Source organism: Gossypium hirsutum, chromosome D04 (genome assembly GCF_007990345.1).
Source record: "Gossypium hirsutum isolate 1008001.06 chromosome D04, Gossypium_hirsutum_v2.1, whole genome shotgun sequence".
Taxonomy (NCBI): Eukaryota; Viridiplantae; Streptophyta; class Magnoliopsida; order Malvales; family Malvaceae; genus Gossypium; species Gossypium hirsutum.
Genome location: NC_053440.1, coordinates 4,513,514 through 4,531,892, shown reverse-complemented (window position 1 = coordinate 4,531,892; position 18,379 = coordinate 4,513,514). Strand labels below are relative to the sequence as shown.

At 32.9% G+C, this 18,379-nt stretch overlaps 2 protein-coding genes, 1 long non-coding RNA gene and 1 pseudogene across 4 annotated transcripts; all 4 read right to left on the bottom strand.

The window, feature by feature from the left end:
* Positions 1-843: 843 nt before the first annotated feature.
* On the bottom strand, positions 844-3,686 carry LOC107959453 (G-type lectin S-receptor-like serine/threonine-protein kinase LECRK1). Of its 2 annotated transcripts, XM_016895520.2 has the most exons (2): positions 3,032-3,685; positions 844-2,905 (listed from the first exon to the last, which is right to left on the bottom strand). In XM_016895520.2, the coding sequence occupies exons 1-2, from the start codon at positions 3,579-3,581 to the stop codon at positions 1,170-1,172; spliced, it is 2,286 nt and encodes a 761-aa protein (XP_016751009.2). In that variant the 5' UTR covers positions 3,582-3,685; the 3' UTR covers positions 844-1,169. The 2 variants fall into 2 exon arrangements, with proteins under 2 accessions (XP_016751009.2, XP_040947671.1); XM_041091737.1 differs by having other exon boundaries at positions 844-3,686.
* Positions 3,687-9,057: 5,371 nt separating this feature from the next.
* On the bottom strand, positions 9,058-11,905 carry LOC107959452 (G-type lectin S-receptor-like serine/threonine-protein kinase LECRK3; annotated as a pseudogene).
* LOC121215889 (G-type lectin S-receptor-like serine/threonine-protein kinase LECRK1) lies at positions 10,781-11,579 on the bottom strand. The gene is made up of 2 exons (XM_041090691.1): positions 10,881-11,579; positions 10,781-10,801 (listed from the first exon to the last, which is right to left on the bottom strand). Exons 1-2 carry the CDS (start codon positions 11,577-11,579, stop codon positions 10,781-10,783), a joined length of 720 nt encoding a protein of 239 aa, XP_040946625.1.
* A 4,907-nt stretch (positions 11,906-16,812) lies between the features above and the next one.
* Positions 16,813-17,898, bottom strand: LOC107961410 (uncharacterized). The gene is made up of 2 exons (XR_001701287.2): positions 17,407-17,898; positions 16,813-17,106 (listed from the first exon to the last, which is right to left on the bottom strand). It is a non-coding gene; the product is annotated as an uncharacterized lncRNA (long non-coding RNA).
* Between the last annotated feature and the right edge of the window lie 481 nt (positions 17,899-18,379).

Below are 18,379 nucleotides of genomic sequence, written 5' to 3'. Positions count from 1 at the left end.
TATAAAATAATACTTTTTTTGTTGGCATGGTGTTCTTAAGAAAAATTGATGTAAGCATTCTGATTAAAATACTTAATATCGTTAAGTTAACAATATTAAGTATTTAGACTAACTAATGACATTATAAAAATAGAAGGACCAAATTATGTCAAAAATTAAAGTGTGTAAATCAAATATCAAGTTTCAACATACTATAGGAGCTAAAATTGAAGTTTGATCATTGTCTTATAATGTCAAAAAAAGAAAGAAGACAAATCCAAAAGAAATGGAAATACATATGTTCGTCTTTGAGACCCTTGGGAAATTTAAATTATATATAAACACATAACATCTTAATTGAAAAGTTAATTATATTAGTTATTTGGACTTATTAATAACATTACAAAAATAAAAGGACCAAAGTATGGAGATTCAATCTCAAATTTAAGCATAGTAGAGGGATTAAATTGAAATTTAACCATTTTTCTAGGTCATTAGTTCCTTATTAGTTATATAGATGGGCTGCCATGGATGGACATTGTTGGTATTGTTTCTGGGCCTTAACCGCAAACTTGTATTGTATATATACTCATATGATCACAAAAAGAGGAAGATGGCTTCAGCTGTATGGCAGGTAGTAGTAGTCGTCGTCGTCGTCTTTCAAACCATAGCGCTGCACATATGTGCAAATATACCAATATCACCTAAGTTGATAATTCTCATGTACCTTTGCCGGAACATGTTCTACAGTCACAGCCTCTGAGTTCTGGTTTTGCTCTTGGATGCTGTTATTCTAATGCACAATCTCTCTGCTTAAAAATGATTACTCAGTTTCCTAACATCCTGTCTAATGAGATCATAACAAGTCCAAGACAAAAGGACTTATTAGTCCTAGCATACACATAATGGCTTTGCTTACATGACCCTTTTGCAAGTTTTTTACCATTTTGAGCAATAGGAGATTATTAATTAGAAATTACAGTAAAACTCAGTTATTACATACAACTACTATATGATTAGATAACTCGAACACAATTTTTAAACCTACAAATGATGGGAGAACACTGCTGCAGGAAGCATTTTACAAATTTATTACAAGCCAGAGGAAATACAAACATGGCGCAGTCCTTACGTAACATAAACTACACGAACACTGAGTGAGATGATTGATTGTTAGGACGTGACTTGAATTATATGGAGGAAGCAGTTGGACATGGGGGAATGCATATATCAGTAATGCCTTCCAGCATCATCACTGCAGTCTTGATGGAAGGACGAAGTGCAGGTTCATCTTGGATACACCAAAGTGCCACCATCACCATTCTTTCCAAGCTTTTCTTATCTACTTCTTCACCAAGCACAAGCTTATCCAACTTTTTTTCAACCAGACATTTATACACCAAAATCGACAGAATGATCTCCTCTGGGTTTGATACAGTGATGTCCAAGTTTCGTCTGCAAAACACAGTTTCCAATAGCACAATTCCGTAACTGTAAACGTCAGCCTTCGCTGAGATTGGAACATTCTTATGCCATTCTGGGGCCATGTATCCTCTAGTTCCCCTCACTACTGTGAAGGTCCTTGTATGATCCCCCATCAACAGTTTTGCCAGCCCGAAGTCTGAAATTTTAGCTCTCCAATAATCATCCATCAATATGTTTTGCGGCTTTATGTCACAGTGAATGATTGGGGTCTCACACTCCTCATGTAAATAGAGGATTCCTCTAGCTACATCCAGGGCTATTCTTGTTCTTTCATCCCAATCAGGGCGCTGTCTTGACTTGAACAGTAGATCAGCAAGGGAGCCATTGCCCATGTACTCGTACACCAACACCCTCTTGGAGTCCTCAGCACAGTATCCCAAAAGTCGAACTAAATTCTTGTGGTGAGCTCTGCCAATTGCTCGCATTTCTGCTTGGAACTCTCTTTCTCCTTCTTCCACTAACTTCTCCAATCGCTTTACTGCAATCAAATTTCTTCCTCTGTTTAAGGACCCTTTGTAGACTGCTCCAAAGGATCCCTTACCCAACTCTTCTTTAAACCCATTCGTTGCTCTCTTGAGTTCATTGTATGAAAACGACGTCAACGTAAGCTCTCCGGTTAGGCCCAAATTTCCAATTTCCAACAGCCTTTTGTATCTTAGAACTCGAAATTTAAAAATGAATACACCAGAGATTGCAAGCAAAGCACATGAACATGCGACAAGACTGAAAGTTAAAAGAAGAATTTTCAGCGTCGGATCTTTCCGTTTGATTTGGGGCTTTAATTCATGGGAAACAGTACCATCATCTGCTTCTAGGCTTCTGATTCCCATCTTTAAGAAAACCGTGGAACTCACACCTTGTCGTCGTCGCAAATGCCATAGTGGAAGCTTTTGTTTCCTGCAAACTCCATCGCTAAACTTTGCTGCCTCACAATTACAGTCTTCCAAGCATGTTTGGCTGCAGGCACTCATGGACATTACCTCTTCACTGTAAAATATACCTGTAGTCCATTCTATATTTTGCAATGGAGTGATGTTATAAAGGGGTATATTGTCCTTCCCTCCTTTACAATGTGCTTCATTATAATTTCTCTTGCAGCCGAGGGTATTGCGTTGAGGATCGATAAAATCAGTGCCGGGAAGGCATGCACAGTAAGCTCTGTCATCATTAAACGTGCAATAGCTATTGATACCACAAAAGCCTATAATTTCACAGGAATCCTTCAACGCACGCGACACTCGGGAAGTTCGAAATCCACCACTTGGATCAAATTGATGAGTATATAACCGGAAATTTCCATCAACATCAAGGCTTGCACTGTGAACGATACCGTCGTTGCTGGTGGTGGTGGTGTTCTCGTTGTAGCTCACCTCTGTAACAAATCTAGAATTAATTTCTAGGTAGATGGAGGAATCAGTGTTGTTGATAAGTTGTAGGAAGCCTGTCGAGTTAAGAAATAATCGGAGTGAACGATTCACACCATCAGTATTTGTGGCCCAATAGGCAGTTGTAACAGCAAAATTGACGTCTAGAGGGTATAGAACGAGATTCCCATCTGGTTGCATACCTAGAAGAAACCTTCCGGATGAGTGATCATTTTCTGAAGAACAGGAGATCAACGACTGAGTAGTAGCCTGACCACCTAAAAGGGTATCTGTAGGATGCTCGAAACTCTCCCAAATGGTATGATTGACTGTGCTGTAGAGCACAAAATTGCCTGAATCTAGCATGGAGGCAGAGAAGACACTGACAGCCGAGTCATTTGGATAAAAAATAACTTTATTTTCTCCGCTCACACCGCACGAAAGAAGCAAACCTTTCTCGTTTAGTGTCAGAGTAGCAGTTGCATGGAGCGGCGGGTCATCACGGTTTGCTGTCCATACAACTTTGTTATCTGTCTTTCTATTGCCCTCCAGCCAAACTCCAATTGAAAAGCCATTGCCTTGACTGTAAAAACCAAATGCGAAACGACCAGAAGGCGAAGCCAATGAGGTGGGTGGAGTTAAGGGGGAAAGCGAATATCCCAGCCCAATGGTGCCGTTTGAATGCTTGTCTTCAACTCCTCTAGCCACAAAGAAAGAAGACAGGAGCATGAGAAGAGACCACACTGCTGCCATAGGAATTATTGTATTTATTTCTGTCTTCTATTTTTGGAACCGATGAAGAAATTATTTTACAAGTACCCAAATTAAAAATGGCCGAGGTCTGGAATCAGGGTTTGCGCAGAAAAAGACAGGTAACCTGACTAAATTATTACATAAATCCTTCTCTCCACTTAAACTATACGTCTAATATCATCGTAGACATAAATCAAGATTTCCAATTCTATAATTACACGTTATTTTATCTCTAAGTTAGATTTTTCTCTTTGACTTTTAATACTTTTAATTGAATTTAAAATTTTTAAGAGAAAAAAATTAAAAATTTAAAAAAAAAATGTGTATTACTTCAATTGATTAGACTTATAATTTAGGCGGTGAGAACTCCCAGGCTCCATCTAATAATTTTTCCTTTTCAATGGGAGGGAGGATGTAGTTGCGAATAGGGGTGTGCATAATTCGGGTAAAACCGAAAAAATTCGGTTAACTGACCGAATTCGGTTAATCGGTCGGTTAACCGAATTTTTTCGGTCGGGGGTCGGTTAATTTTTTTATGATTTTTCGGTTAATGGTTAATTCGGTTCAAAACCGGTCGGTTAATCGAAAATTTTCGGTTAACCGAAAAAATTAATAAATAAAATTATTCAACCCAGCCCAAACTCAATTACCCAACCCAATAAAACTAAAACTAAAGTTTACCCAATTACCCAATCCAATAAAACTAAAACTAAAAGACAACCCAATTTACTAAAGTCTAAAACCCAATTTACTTTAATAATTTATAAATTTTTTAAATTTTAAAAATAAAAAATAAAAAAATTCGGGTAATTCGGGTATTTTGCGGTAATTCGGTTAATTCGGTTAATTCGGGTAATTCGGGTAATTTTTAACCAAAAATAAAAAATACATAATTTTCGGTTAATTCGGTTAACCGACCTTATTAACCGAAAAAATTTCGGTTCGGTTAATTTTTTTAAAAAAAAATCGGTTCGGTTAACGGTTAAAATTTTTGGAAGGTCGGTTAATTCGGTTATAATAATTTCGGGTCGGTTAACCGGTCGGTTAACCGAATGAACACCCCTAGTTGCGAACACCGCATTTCCTTTTTTAGTTTACTTCTCTCTTTTTCTTTTAGATAATACTAAAAAGTATAATTTTAAAATATTAATAAAATAGCATTACCTCATTAAATTTTAAAGATAATAAAATATTATTATATATATTTGTATATCTAATACTTTCTTCAAATTAAATTAAATTAAATTAAATTATTTAAAATAATTAATTTTTTAATTATAAACAATCATCTTTTTTTGAAAATTTTAATCTTTTTTTCATAAATTCTTTTTTTTATGCAACCAAATTTAAAAAAAAAGAAGTAATTTTTGTGCAATTTTCTCATGTCATTGACACATAATTTTGTTAATTATTTTTCCTTCAATCTTAAATTTTGAACCTTGAGATTCAGGGTTTGGGTTTAAAATTTAAAATTTGAGGTTCAGTTTTGAATTCAAGATTCAAAGTTTAGGTTGATGGTTTAAATATTCGAGGTTTATGATATGAGTTCAAGGTTTAATGATTTTGGGTTTGTGTTTAGAGTTTAAAAATTTGAGGTTATAGGTTCAAGTTTAGGGTTCAGGGTTCAATATTCTAGAGTTAAGTTCAGAGTAAAAAAATTATCAAAATTATGTGTTTAAAAAATTATCAAAATTATGTGTTAGTGACGTGAAAAAAATTGTTGAAAGGGACCATGAATAATGTGGTGGAAAGGATTAATAAGATAATTTCTCTATAGATGAGAGCATAATAATAATTTAGTTTCTTTACATTGTGATGTTGTGGCAAAATTTTATTGGTGCCTAAAAACCTTAGTTTTTAGGATCATCCTAATATAAGTTATTTCCTTTATTTTAATAGTTAGATTTTAATTATTTTAATTTTATTTATATTATATTAAAATCATTTAAATTAATTATGATTAATTTTTTAGTTTTTACATTTAAATTTTATTTTAAGTTATTTATTTAATATAATAAAAAAATTAAATTAGTTAATTAATTGAAATATTTAAATAAAATATATTAAATTTATAATACTATTAAAATAAATAAAGATAATTTAATAATATTTATTTCTTAGGGTGAGCTTGAACTATCCATAGCCTCTCTCTAACCATAAATAGGAGGATAATGCGTTTAAATACACTCGAACCCTATATTAATAACATTGTGTATGTCAATCAAATAATGACTCAACCGGCCGAAATATTAAAATTTCTAAAAACATATCTTGTTATATCTTGTTATATATCAAAATTTCTAACGAAATATCAATATTTTCATGAAAAATAATTAGGTTTTTTTATATACCAAAATCTCATTCCTAAATCCTGTACTAAAATGTATAATCAAATACCGACATTTCTAATAACATTCTTTTATATTTTGATACATACAGACAACTTTATGGACTGTCAACATTTCTAAGGAAAAATGGTGATAAAATTAATGTAGGTTTCCCAAGCTTTTTCCGAGGTTTTATTTTCATGCGTGAACTAGTTGAAACTGATCTTGCCACTTCTTCTACCACTAATAATTTTTGTTAGCAAATGTCAATTTGGATCCAAAAAATATATATCATTTTAGTTAATAAACGTAATCATGGCAATTTAATTTTAAAAAGTTTTTAATATGAAAAAAAAATTAGAAAATTACAAAATACCAAAATTTCTAAAGATCCTTAGAAATTGTACTATCGCCTTAGAATTTTGTGTTTATAAATTCTGATATATGTATTTATAAAAAGAAAATGAAGGGATTACGCAAATTAGTATGTTAAAAAAGAAAGGGTGAATGAAAAAGTGCAAAATAAAGAAAATGATAGCTAAATCAAAATTAAGCTCAAAAATGAATATCTTTAGGTTCACAATTATAAATTTTGTGCCATAATACCTTCTAACATTTTGGGAAAATATGGTAGGCAAGAGAATGAGAAATAAGGAGGTGAGCTTGTAAATGAATTTGAGGCAAGTAGGGAACAATGTCATGTGCTCAACCGTTTCTAGTGTTTGAACCCATTTGAATTTTGAACTGTCCTAAGCCTTGTAACATTACAAACTTAGAAGATCTTTGGGATCCGAATTAGGGTTAGTTGCTATAATTTTGAAAAATACTTTTAAAAAGTTTTATGAAAATATACTTTCGAGAAATAAAATATTTATTTTAGACATAATATTATAAAGTAACAAATATGCATTTAAGTAATGTTCAAATTAGTTAATATTATTATATTCTAGTAAGAATAAAAAACTATTATAACTTATTATTAATATTTTAATATATGAAATATAAATTTTAAATATTTTAAACAATAAATATTATTTATTTATAAAATTTTAGTAGAATATATAAATTATATTTTAAATATTTAAATATAACCATTAAATATTTGTAATTAGATATTAACACATTTGTATTATTTTAAAAATATATTTTTATTTTTAATTAATGATTTTAACATTTTTGTAATTAAGCACCAGAGAAAAAAAGAGAGAAAGTACCATATTATTGGAGAGGTGAAAAAATAATTAAGCACTAAAAATGTTTTTGGAATAAGAAAAGCTAAAAATTTTAGTTTCTCTTTTTTTTTTCAAAGTACTTTTGAAAAGCCAAAAATTTCAGCAAAAAATATCTTGTTCTTTTTGCTGCAAAAGTATTTTTCATATCAAAAGTACTTCTAAAAAGCATTACTTAACATAATCTATGTCACCAATACAATAATTCATAAATAGTCTACATTTGTTTGAACGAATATGATCCATTTTTTTAAAATATCTATGAGCAATTCGCATAATTTATTTTGATGGATAACACTTGTACATTTTTTAATTTTCATTGCCTCTACATCTATTAACATTATAACTTAGTGAACTAATTATGTTTGTATTAAGAATAAACAAGTTATCTAGATATCACTCTTAAGTTGCATATGAGGCAGTTCCCGTACGAGTTTGATGTTTTATAGATATATGACTTAATTGTCTGATTTAGTCCAACAGTCGTCTTTCCTTTTGCATGTTTGGTTTGCTTAAGTACAAGCAAAGAGTTATATGTGGGGGAGTTTTATCTACCATAATTTGATATGGCAAATTAGACTTTACCAATATACTTAAGGACCTTATTCTCAAGCAAAATAGCATTTTTTTCATACTTTTTCTTACTTTTTATATTTTAAGTTGATAAGTGTAAATGCCTTATTTTTACTCATTTTATGATCAAATTTGGCCAATAGTACTATTGGGGGACCTAACATTTGGTTGAGTGGTGTAAGAACGTGCTGAGGTTGAAAACGAGCGAAAATGACACCAAAAGAAAATGTATCGCTATTTTCATACCTTGAAATCACAATACCTCCAACAGTATGGAAAGAAGGGAGACCACTTTTCAGTGGTATCACGATATCCACCCTCAAAGAAGACCCCAAGGTTCGAAACTACTTGAGGAATCGAGATATCCTCTTCTAGGTATCGTGACACCAACATTGTGAGGGGGACAAAATTAGATAAAAAGAGTAGTCTATTTCTACCCGATCCACCAATCATCCAAGGCCCACGTAAGGGCAATTTTGGCAACGAAGTACTATTAGCATTCAGCCTAAAATAACCAAATTTGGCTGAGGAGAGGAGACACACATTAGTTTAGTTTTACCTTAGTTTTCTCTAGGTTTTCTCTTAGCTTTTCTTCTTCTTTTTCTAGGGTTTTTTTTATTTTCATTTCTTTAGTAGTAGATTTTACATTTCCCAACAATTTTCTTTCTTATTTTAGTTGTTCTTAGTTGTTCTTAGTGGTAGTTAAGTTAGTTAGTTATTACTATAGCTTAAGTTTATTTGCACTTCCAATCCCTATACCTTGGTTGTAAGACATTTCTAACTTTAGTTTAATGCATTTTAGTTTCTTTTACTTTAAATTTGTTAAAGTTTATTCCTTTTTCTGTTTATTGTTTTAGATTTCCCTGTGGAATGCCTTTAGTTTTATGTTCTTTAAGTTTTCTTGCATAAAATTCTAAACTTTCATATTTTTTCTTAAACTTCAATGTTTTGTTTGCTTTTCATTTCCATGTCCATTCTCTTTATTTGCAGCATAAATAGCTAAACCTAAAAAAGGATTTGGTTGATGGAAATGTAGGTAAGCTGATTTTTGGAAAAAAGACTAAATTGCAATAAATTGAACTAAATTGAGGAGGCCTAAAAAATTAGGAAGTAATGCCCCTAAAAGAATATCTAGGCAAGTGAGACCGAAAGATATTTTTAAAATTTTTAGAAACACACCTAAAGCTATCCTTTATCAAACAATTTAATCATAACTGTTCCTTAAATTTAACAAACATACCACGTTGATTTTGTAAGTATTTAAGATGTTAACATTTAATTTTTCAACACAACACATAAGTGAAAACAAAGGAAAAAACCATGTATACTTTTAATATTATAAATGATGTATAGATTAGAGACCTTTCACTTATCACATGATAATTGATGCATAGAACATAAAATGTCCTTCTTTGTAACAACCAGATAGTTTCCAAAATTTTATTTTAAAAATTACTCCTCTAATTATTATTAATTACATGAAAAACATAATTAAAATAAACCCAACTTCAAAGTTAAGAACACTAATTAGTAACATGGGGAGGTGATGGAAATGGAGGGATCGGTACATTCATTGTTCCTTCTAGCATCAAGATCACATTCTTCACGAGTGGACGCAAATTTGGATCATCTTGAATGCACCAAAGCCCCACCTTCACAAACCTTTCCACCATTTTCATGTCCACTTCTTCTTCACCTTCCACGAGCTTATTCAACTCTCCCCCAACAAAGCAATTGTATACAAATGTTGAAAGCAGTATCTCATCTGCACTGCGACCTTCTACTTCTATGTTGCTTCTGCAACATATGATCTCCAACAGTATCACTCCGAAACTGTATACATCAACTTTTACCGATAACACTGCACTGTTTTGCCATTCAGGTGCCGAGTACCATGCTGCTCCACTTGTACTGCTTCTTTGATTAGGCCTCAATAGCTTTGCCAATCCGAAATCCGAAATCTTTGCAGTCAATGAATCATCCAAGAGTATGTTGCAGGGCTTGATGTTGCAATGGATGATACTCACCTCACACTCTTCATGTAAATATAAGGATACCTTTAGCCACGTCCAACGCTATTCTGGCTCTCTGTTTCCAAACCGGGCGTTCATTCCTGTTGAATAGAAAATCCGCTAGTGAGCCATTGCTCATGTATTCATAAACAAGGAACTTCCTTGAACCTTCCACACAAAATCCAAGCAATCGGACCAAGTTCCTGTGGTTATTTCTTCCAATGGCTGTCATCTCAGTTCGAAACTGATCCCTTTCTCCTTCCTTAACCATTTCTAATCTCTTAACGGCAATACTCTTACCATCCCCTGGCAAAGTTCCTTTATAAACCGCTCCAAATGAGCCTCTACCCAACTCATCTTGGAAACCTTGTGTTGCTTCATCTAGCTCATTGAAAGTGAATGATCGTAGTGTAAATTGCTCGGCAAATCCTGAACTTTTACTTTCTAAAAGCTTCTCATAACTTTGGACTCGATGCCTGTATAACAAGAAGCTACATATTGCAATCACAAAACACAAGCTTGCAACGGAACCCAAACTTAAGCCCATAGTTAAAATGAGGCTTTGGTTTCCTTCGCTTATCAATATTTGACTTGTTTCAGGTGGGGGCCTAATGGTGCTACCCAGAATCAACTTGATGAAGGCTGTGGTTGTTATATTTACATGTTTTCTACCATATTTAAGCGGTAATGAATACATGCTACAGTTATTGCTATAGAGAGCTCCACCACAGGAGCAATCATCCTCGCAAGCTTTCTTACAGTCTTCCTTCTCCAGATTACGCTTCACAGAATAAAGATTACCACCCCAAAACATATTGTCTAAGGTAGTGCTATTGTGGTGTATCACTACATCTCTCCTAGCCTCGCACCCATCTACAGTGAAATTCTGAGAGCAACCCAGGGATTTGGCATTCTCGTCGATAAATATGAAACCAGGATAGCAGTAGCACTCAGTATCGTTACCCCTGCTGGTGGAGCAGTAGCTGTTCAACCCACACCGACCTGGAATCTCACATTCATCATCCAAATTCTGCCACTTGTTTGACATAGTATTGCTTTCAAGTTGATGCGAGTACAATCTGAAGACACCGTCATGATCAAGGGTTGCTCTAAGATAATCATTGTTTTGTTCCTAGTTGTCGAGCCGTTTGCCAAAACGTTTTCTTGGCCGAAATTTAGTGATGAATACAGTGCTAGAACGCCACTCTCACTGAGATTCAACGAGTAAGAAAAGCCATTAGGGAAGACCCAGTACTGATAAGCAGCTGCAGAAGAAATATTTAAATTGGCTACAAGCCCAATATCAGACTTCAAGAGCAAATAATAATGGCCAGTTGCGTGGTTTGAACTTGACACACTGGAAATCAACACACTGTCATTTCTTAAATTCTGGCCTCCTAAGATTGTGTCGGTCGGGATATCAAAGCTCTCCCAAACAACAGACCTGTTCTCGTAGAGCACTAGATTCCTGGTGTCCAGCAACGAAGCTGAATCAACGCCGGACTGATTCCCAATGACATTTTCCACCCCGTCCTCAGTCCGAAGAAGCAATACGCCTCGTGTAGTGAATAAAGTAGCATTTGAGGAGACAGGCGGGTCATCTCGTTTTGCAGTCCAGACAATGGTGTTTTCTGGTCGACCAACAAGCCATATTCCGGCCGCATATCCTTCTCCTTGCCGGTAGAAACCAAATTCAAAATTCCCCGAAGGTGATGCCCACGAGCTAGGCTGTTTTCCGGCATAAAGTGAAGAACCGGGTTTGATAATTTTTGCCTCATCTTCTTCAGCTATGACATCAACATGGAAAGAAACCAGAAGGAACAGCAAGAGAATAATATTTGACGGTACATGTGCCATAACTAAGGTTGGGGTGTAAGCAAGGAGATAAGGGAGAAGAAGCCCTCCTCTGAATTTGCTTAGCTAAGCCTAAGGGTAAACTAAAAATAGTACATGTCCGGATGAGAAAGTTTTTCGTTTTCTAACATCATTTTCCCTTCTGCAGACTTCCGGCCATATCTCATACACTCTTAAGCATTGACGATATTATTTTGGTCGTTGCTCCTAACATTGCAAGAACGAATAAAAGAAATGCTCATCATATTGGATAAGAATCGGTGTATTGAAGGTGTTGTGTTTTATATGTTTATTTACTTTCATTGAATGTGTCGAAAACATAATTTAGATGATTATGAATGTAAATACTAATAATACCTCCTTTTAAAAAAAAATACTATTTTTTTTCTTTCATTTTGATTAAAGTTGGGGGATTTTATTAAACTGTTATTTAATAAATTAAAATTATTAACTTTTAAGGGTTAAATTTATATTAGATTATTTTTTTGTAAATTAGTAATATATATGTATTGAATTTAATTATATTATTCGAGTAAATATTGATTTTGAAAAAAATATTTATGTTGTAAATTAGTATTATATTTATAATATTTATTTTTACTTTTTAAAATTTTTGCATAGTTTATTATTAAAATTCAATTTACAAAATAATTGTTATCTATTTTCTGTTTATGTCAAGCTTTATAATATATTTTCATAATTTGTTATAATGATATGGAGATTTTAATAAATTTATAATATATTTTGTGTGTATATATATCAAGTAATGTAATTTTTCCCATAATTTTATGAGTTATTGAAGATAAAAAAGCAAAAGAAACCTTCAAAAATTACCTATCCTATAATTAAAAGTTTAATATTTTTTTGGGTGAAATAAACTAAGCTTAATTGATTTTGTTACATTAATACAATCGAAAGCACCATTAATTTTATCACTTTCAAGGAATTTTAAAAGATTCGTAAGAGTAAAAGTCAAAACATTAACTCCCTCCACCTCCACAGATACCATCTTCGCAATTCGGTTTGCGACTAAATTAACTTCTCTCGGAACATATTTGATCTCTCAAATGTTCGAAATTTTGTAGCTTCTGTTGGATCCGCCTAACTAATGTTGATCTCGAACTAGTTATAAAACTCAGACTATCCTCGTGAATCGATAATTTGCTCAAGCCTTAATCTTGTAAAAGACTCAAATTATGTCTCATAATTCAACTTCAAAGACTGAACACATCTCCAAAAAGTGATTGAATCCGAAAATCCAATTCCCTTAATGGTTTTGAATCACTCCCCATATAAAAATATTGCCTGTACTCAAATTAACAGCTACGTATGAATATAAAGCAGATATTATTTCATGACCAACGACATTTCATTATGAAGTTGATGCTTTTTGAAAAGAAAAAAAAGTTAATACTTTTGCTTGAAAAAAGAAGAGACATCTAACTAATCCTTGAAATAAAGTTTTGGTCAAGTCGTCGCCCAATTGGAACAGAAGACTTCAATTATAATAAGTCTTCGATTAATTAATTCTGGCGCTCAATTTTCTTTTCAGGAATTTAAAACCATTTTATTATCTGCTAAATTAATGGTAGATCTTTTACTTTCACAAATAAGATCAGGAATTCCTTGGGTGATTTATTTATTTATTAAGGGTAAATTTATTTAAAGTTATTAAATTATTAGTAAATTTATATTTTAGTCACTTAACTTCAAAAAATTACAAAATGATCACCGAACAATTTGAAAATTTTCATTTAAGTCATTGGGTTATTAAAATCGTTGTTATATGTTTTTCAATCGAAAGCTCCCACTCCTCTCCTCTCTTACAATTTAATTTCTTTTCATTAAACAACTTTAAATATCACGAATCTACGAATCAAAATTCAAACAACGCAATTCTCTGATCTTTGATGTTGAAACCCTTTTTTTTTAAATCGACTTTTTATTTTAAAAAATAAAAAATGAGAGTCGTCACCAATCCTTTTTATAAGGTGTGATCGGATCACCTCGTAATTTGATCGTTTTAATAAACGGTTTGATTTACTAAAACAACGATTTTTGGTCCACAAAATTCAGGAAATTGATTCAAGAGACGGTTACGCACGATGAAGGAATAGCACCCTCTTAACGCCCAAAATTGGTACCTAGTTGATTAATTAATGTCTTAGTGTCGTTAATTGAAACTCTGAAAAAAGTTTAAAACATGATCCTTTCTGTATTAAGGCATTATCTAACTAAAGTAATTTTTGCGAAAATAGTTTATTTCAAGTTAACCGAGAAAAATGATCACGTCCCGTAAGTTAGGACACAATGCCTCCTCGAAAACGAGAAATGCCTTAAATCTCGAAAACGAGAATAAACACCAATTGATCGTTACTTATATCTCGTTTTGAAGTCGAAAAACGCAAAAATGGCTGCTCTTTGGCCTTTCAGTTCCCCGAACCCAAATATGGGGTTATTTTTTAAAAAAAGAACTCATCAAAATAGCATAAATCCCTAAAAAAACTTTTGATTTATGGGTTTCGAAGACCCTTTTACTCGAAAGATGTCATCTTTCATCGGAGATAACGGTCCTCGGCCACTCACGGCAGCAGAACACGAAGGGCAAGGTAGGTTTTCGACCCCTTTTTTATTTTATATTTATTTAAAAAATAAATAAAATAGAGTAAAAAAATAGAAGGACCACATTTTAGAATTTTTCTTTCTATTCTGTTTTGATTGCTTCCTGGTAAAAATTACAATATATTTTCATGGCCTTTATAGCCAATATTACACTGTTTATTTCTGTTTCACTATTGTTTTGCGTTTGTTGTCTCTGTCCTTTTTTGCTCTTTTCTTGCAGGTGGCGGAGTCAACGGAGAGGGAGACCCTTGCTATTTTGGTGCAAATGGCAGGAGGGGCGCGCCAGGCCTCGAGACGAGGTGCCTTGGGCGACGTGCATGCGAAGGGAGGGGGTGCGATGCCAGAAACCCTAGGGTTTCTAAAAAATCTGAAAAATTTTAATTTTTGGGCCGCTGGGCCATTAGGTTACTGATTTGGGCTATTTTGGCCTCTTTTTTTTTTGTAAATGAACTGGACTTTTTTATTATTTATTTTTGGTTCTATTTATTTTTTATTTTATTGTTTGTAATCTGGGCCCGGGCAAAATTGGGCCCTTACATTTGATATTGACAATCAAATCGATTTGGATCTAAAGTATCATGTTCTTCTACTTAGTGATAGATACTGATCCATCGTACCGATCGTTAAATCATCATTTGTAACTCGCTAGTCAAACTTTTAAAAAAAAATTTAACAACTCAGTGATTTAATAAAAGCTTTCGAATTGTTCAATGACCATTATTTTAGCTTTTTGAAGTTGAGTGACTAAAATGTAAATTTACTAATAATTTAGTGAATTTTTGAAAACCCGTAATGATTTTTTTAAAATTTAGTTGACCCAATGTAATTAAAAAAAAAACCATTTGTTTTTTTTTTTTTTTTTTAGGAATCTTTCGTTCCGATAAAATAGTGATGTTGGTATTTTCCATGAAAGAAGACAAAAAGGAATATGTGTGTAGTGTTATCCATTTGCAAGGAAGGGAGCCCAGCTAGAACAGGAATCGCATGCGCGTCGATGGTTCACAACCAAGAGCCCTCACGGTGGGAATTTTCAAGAAAAATGTTAATCTTTTGGCTCAAATAGGAGATGGTAAAGAAAAAAAAATCATTTTCATTTGGAACTTAATGACATTTATAGAGGATATCAAGAGATTTGGGAATGTTAAATTAATTGACAAAGAAATGAGATCAATGCAACATATATTCAGATAAGGGGTTTGATTTCATTCTATTACTTTTTAACATTTTTGCATTGTTTCTTATTAAAATTCATTTTACAAAATAATTGTTATCTATTTTGTGTTTATGTCCAGCTTTATAATATATTTTTCATAATTTATTATAATGATATGGAGATTTTAATAAATTTATGTAAGTTAAAATGTGATATAACCTTTTATACTCTTACTACATTTTGAATTGAATCCTTTTACTTTTTATTTTAAGGAATTTAGTCTTTTATTTTCCATTTTAAAAATACAAGTCTAATTGTTAACATTGCTAATTTCTTTTATTAAATTTAGGTTTATCATAACATCATGGTTTTAGTTACATGGCTATCAAGTGAGTATTTTTTTTATTTCAAAATGTCACACCAAAAAGTTTAACAAATAAAACTTTAACAATGTTAACAATTGGACCTGATTTGAAATCTAGAATGTAGATACACGAAATTCCTAAAAATAGCAATACATGAACTAAATTTCAAATTTACAAAGTGTGGGGTATGCCTCATACTTTCGGCCGAATAGACGATGATGTCATGCCGAGAAGCTTCCTAACGTTACGACGTCGTGACGACATGAATGGGGATGTTGCGATGTGGTAAAGTGTTCCCCACATAAATCAGATTTCTTTTTCCAGTTAAACTCTGCTATCTTTTTTTAGTTAAACTCTGATTACTTTAGGGATATTTTAGTATGATTAGACCTCTAATCTTAGCCTATTTAAAGGGGTCTTGTATCCCTGTTTTGGGAGACTAATTAAAAAGACAATTAAAGATGTAGTACTACATGACTTTTCTTTTAGAGGCGACTAGATGTAGTCGTAGATGAGTATTGGTAATAGTTTTCATGGTAACTATGTAGAGAATTTTGTACCCTTTTTTAAGAAGATTCTGTGAGAGTTGGGGGTTTGTTTTCAAGTTTGCTCTATGAGAGTTAGGGTCTTGTTTTCAGGATTTGGGTTTGCACGTTTAGTACATTTAGGTTTATTTTTTTCCATATTATACTCTCGCTTGTTTACTCATTTAGTGAAAAGTCAATACCTCTTTTGCCCATGGTTTTTCCCTCTTTGACAGTTTTCACGTAAAATCTTTGTATTCGTTCTTTATCACTTTTACTATCTCGTTGTTTACACGGGTCGATCCCCAACAAACTGGTATTAAAGCTTGATTCAGATTTTTCAACCAATTCGTTCAGGAATGACTACAACGAATTTCGATATTGAGAAGTTTGATGGAATCAAAAATTTCAGATTGTAGCAATTTCAGATAAAGTAGAGTGTTTAAAGGGTGACAACCAAGTGGAATGAGTTAATTTGCTCGATGTTTTCTTTCCTGTTCTGAAGCACACATTTGTTTGTATATCACTAGTGTAATAGGCCCAATTTGCCCGGGCCCAAAAGCACAAATAAATAAACCAAATCAAAAAATTAAAAGTCCACTTTCAAAGTCCAATATTACAGACCTAAATAAATCAAAATTACTTTAGCCCAAGCCCAATGCAACACAAAACCCACCAGCCTAAATGGTATTACCCAACACCAAGCCCAAACCCGAGCCCAAAATACTCTAACCCAGTTTACATGGCCCGAGTCAAAATGAAACCCTAGCCTTCAACAGCATTCAGCTCCAGCCGCTGCAACAGTAACCTCCATGCGCTGCGCCGAGTCGTGCCACGTCACCGTACGGCCTCACACCTGCAACGACCTGCAAACAGAGCAAACAACGCAGTAGAAAACAAAAAAAATGTATTTTCATTTTTCATTTTTTGTTCATTGTTTTCGACCTATAAAACAAAAGGCGAAAACTTTTGTAAGGGGACACACACACATATTGAAAAATATTCAGAGAAATAAAAAAGAAAAAAGTTCGAAAGGTGAAAAAATTTTCCTTTGCATTTGGTTTCCTTTTCCTTTTTTTCTTTCATTTCTTTGTTCCTATGAGCATTTGGTTCTTTATTTGAGTAGAAGAGGAATAAAAGAAAGAGATTTAGGAGTGTAAACATACCTGGTAGCCGAGCTCTTGTTCTCTCTACAATCATCGGAGTTGAGACGAGGTTCGAGGGCTCCGGGACGTCTAGTCGAAGCGGTGCAAGTGTGGAGGCCAGGATCTATTTTCAGCAGATTTGTTTTTAGGGTTATGAGGGGCCTTTTATAGCGTGTAAAACGGCACCGTTTAGGGCCTGTTTCAGTGGCCCTTAAACGGTGTCGTGTTGGCCGACTAAACCCCAACTACCCGCGCAATGACCCAACCCGGGGAAGGATCCGCGCGTTTTGGCCTCCGTTGGGCGATTTGCGCAAATGGTCCTTGCCATTTTCACAGCGCATTTAAATCGATCCCTTTTTATTTTTTTTTCGATTTTGCTCTACATTTTTGTTTCTGTTTCATTTCGGCCCAGCTTGCAACGCCGCGTTTTGAGGAAGCGAGATATTTCCCAATCGGGCCCCCATGTAATACGCGTGTTGCAACATGGTCCCCCTACTTCTCTTTAATCTTAGTTATTCCCTGTTAATTCGATTTTATTTATGATTTAATCCCTTTTGTTATTTAGTTTTTTTTATTTAGGAAATCTATTATTATTTTATTATCATACTTATTTTTTTATTGTATTACTGTTATTATTATTTTTAAATTTTTTATATATGTATTTGTTTTTTATATATATGATTAACTTTATATATTTATATATATAATTAACTTTATATTTTATAAGAGGTTAATTTATATTTTTATATATAATTATATATAATAATACCTTATTAATTTCAAATGATATATTTATGTATGGAAGTCGTATTCCTTCTAAATTTGTCGTTTTATTTTAACTTCCATCTATTATTGTTATGTATATACTATTATTTATACTAGATTTTATTTATATAAATCAAGATGTAGGTATTAATTTTAAGATTATTCAGTTTTATTTCATTTCGTTTTTTATAAACCTTTCATTAAAATTCATTCAAACATTTTATTTGTT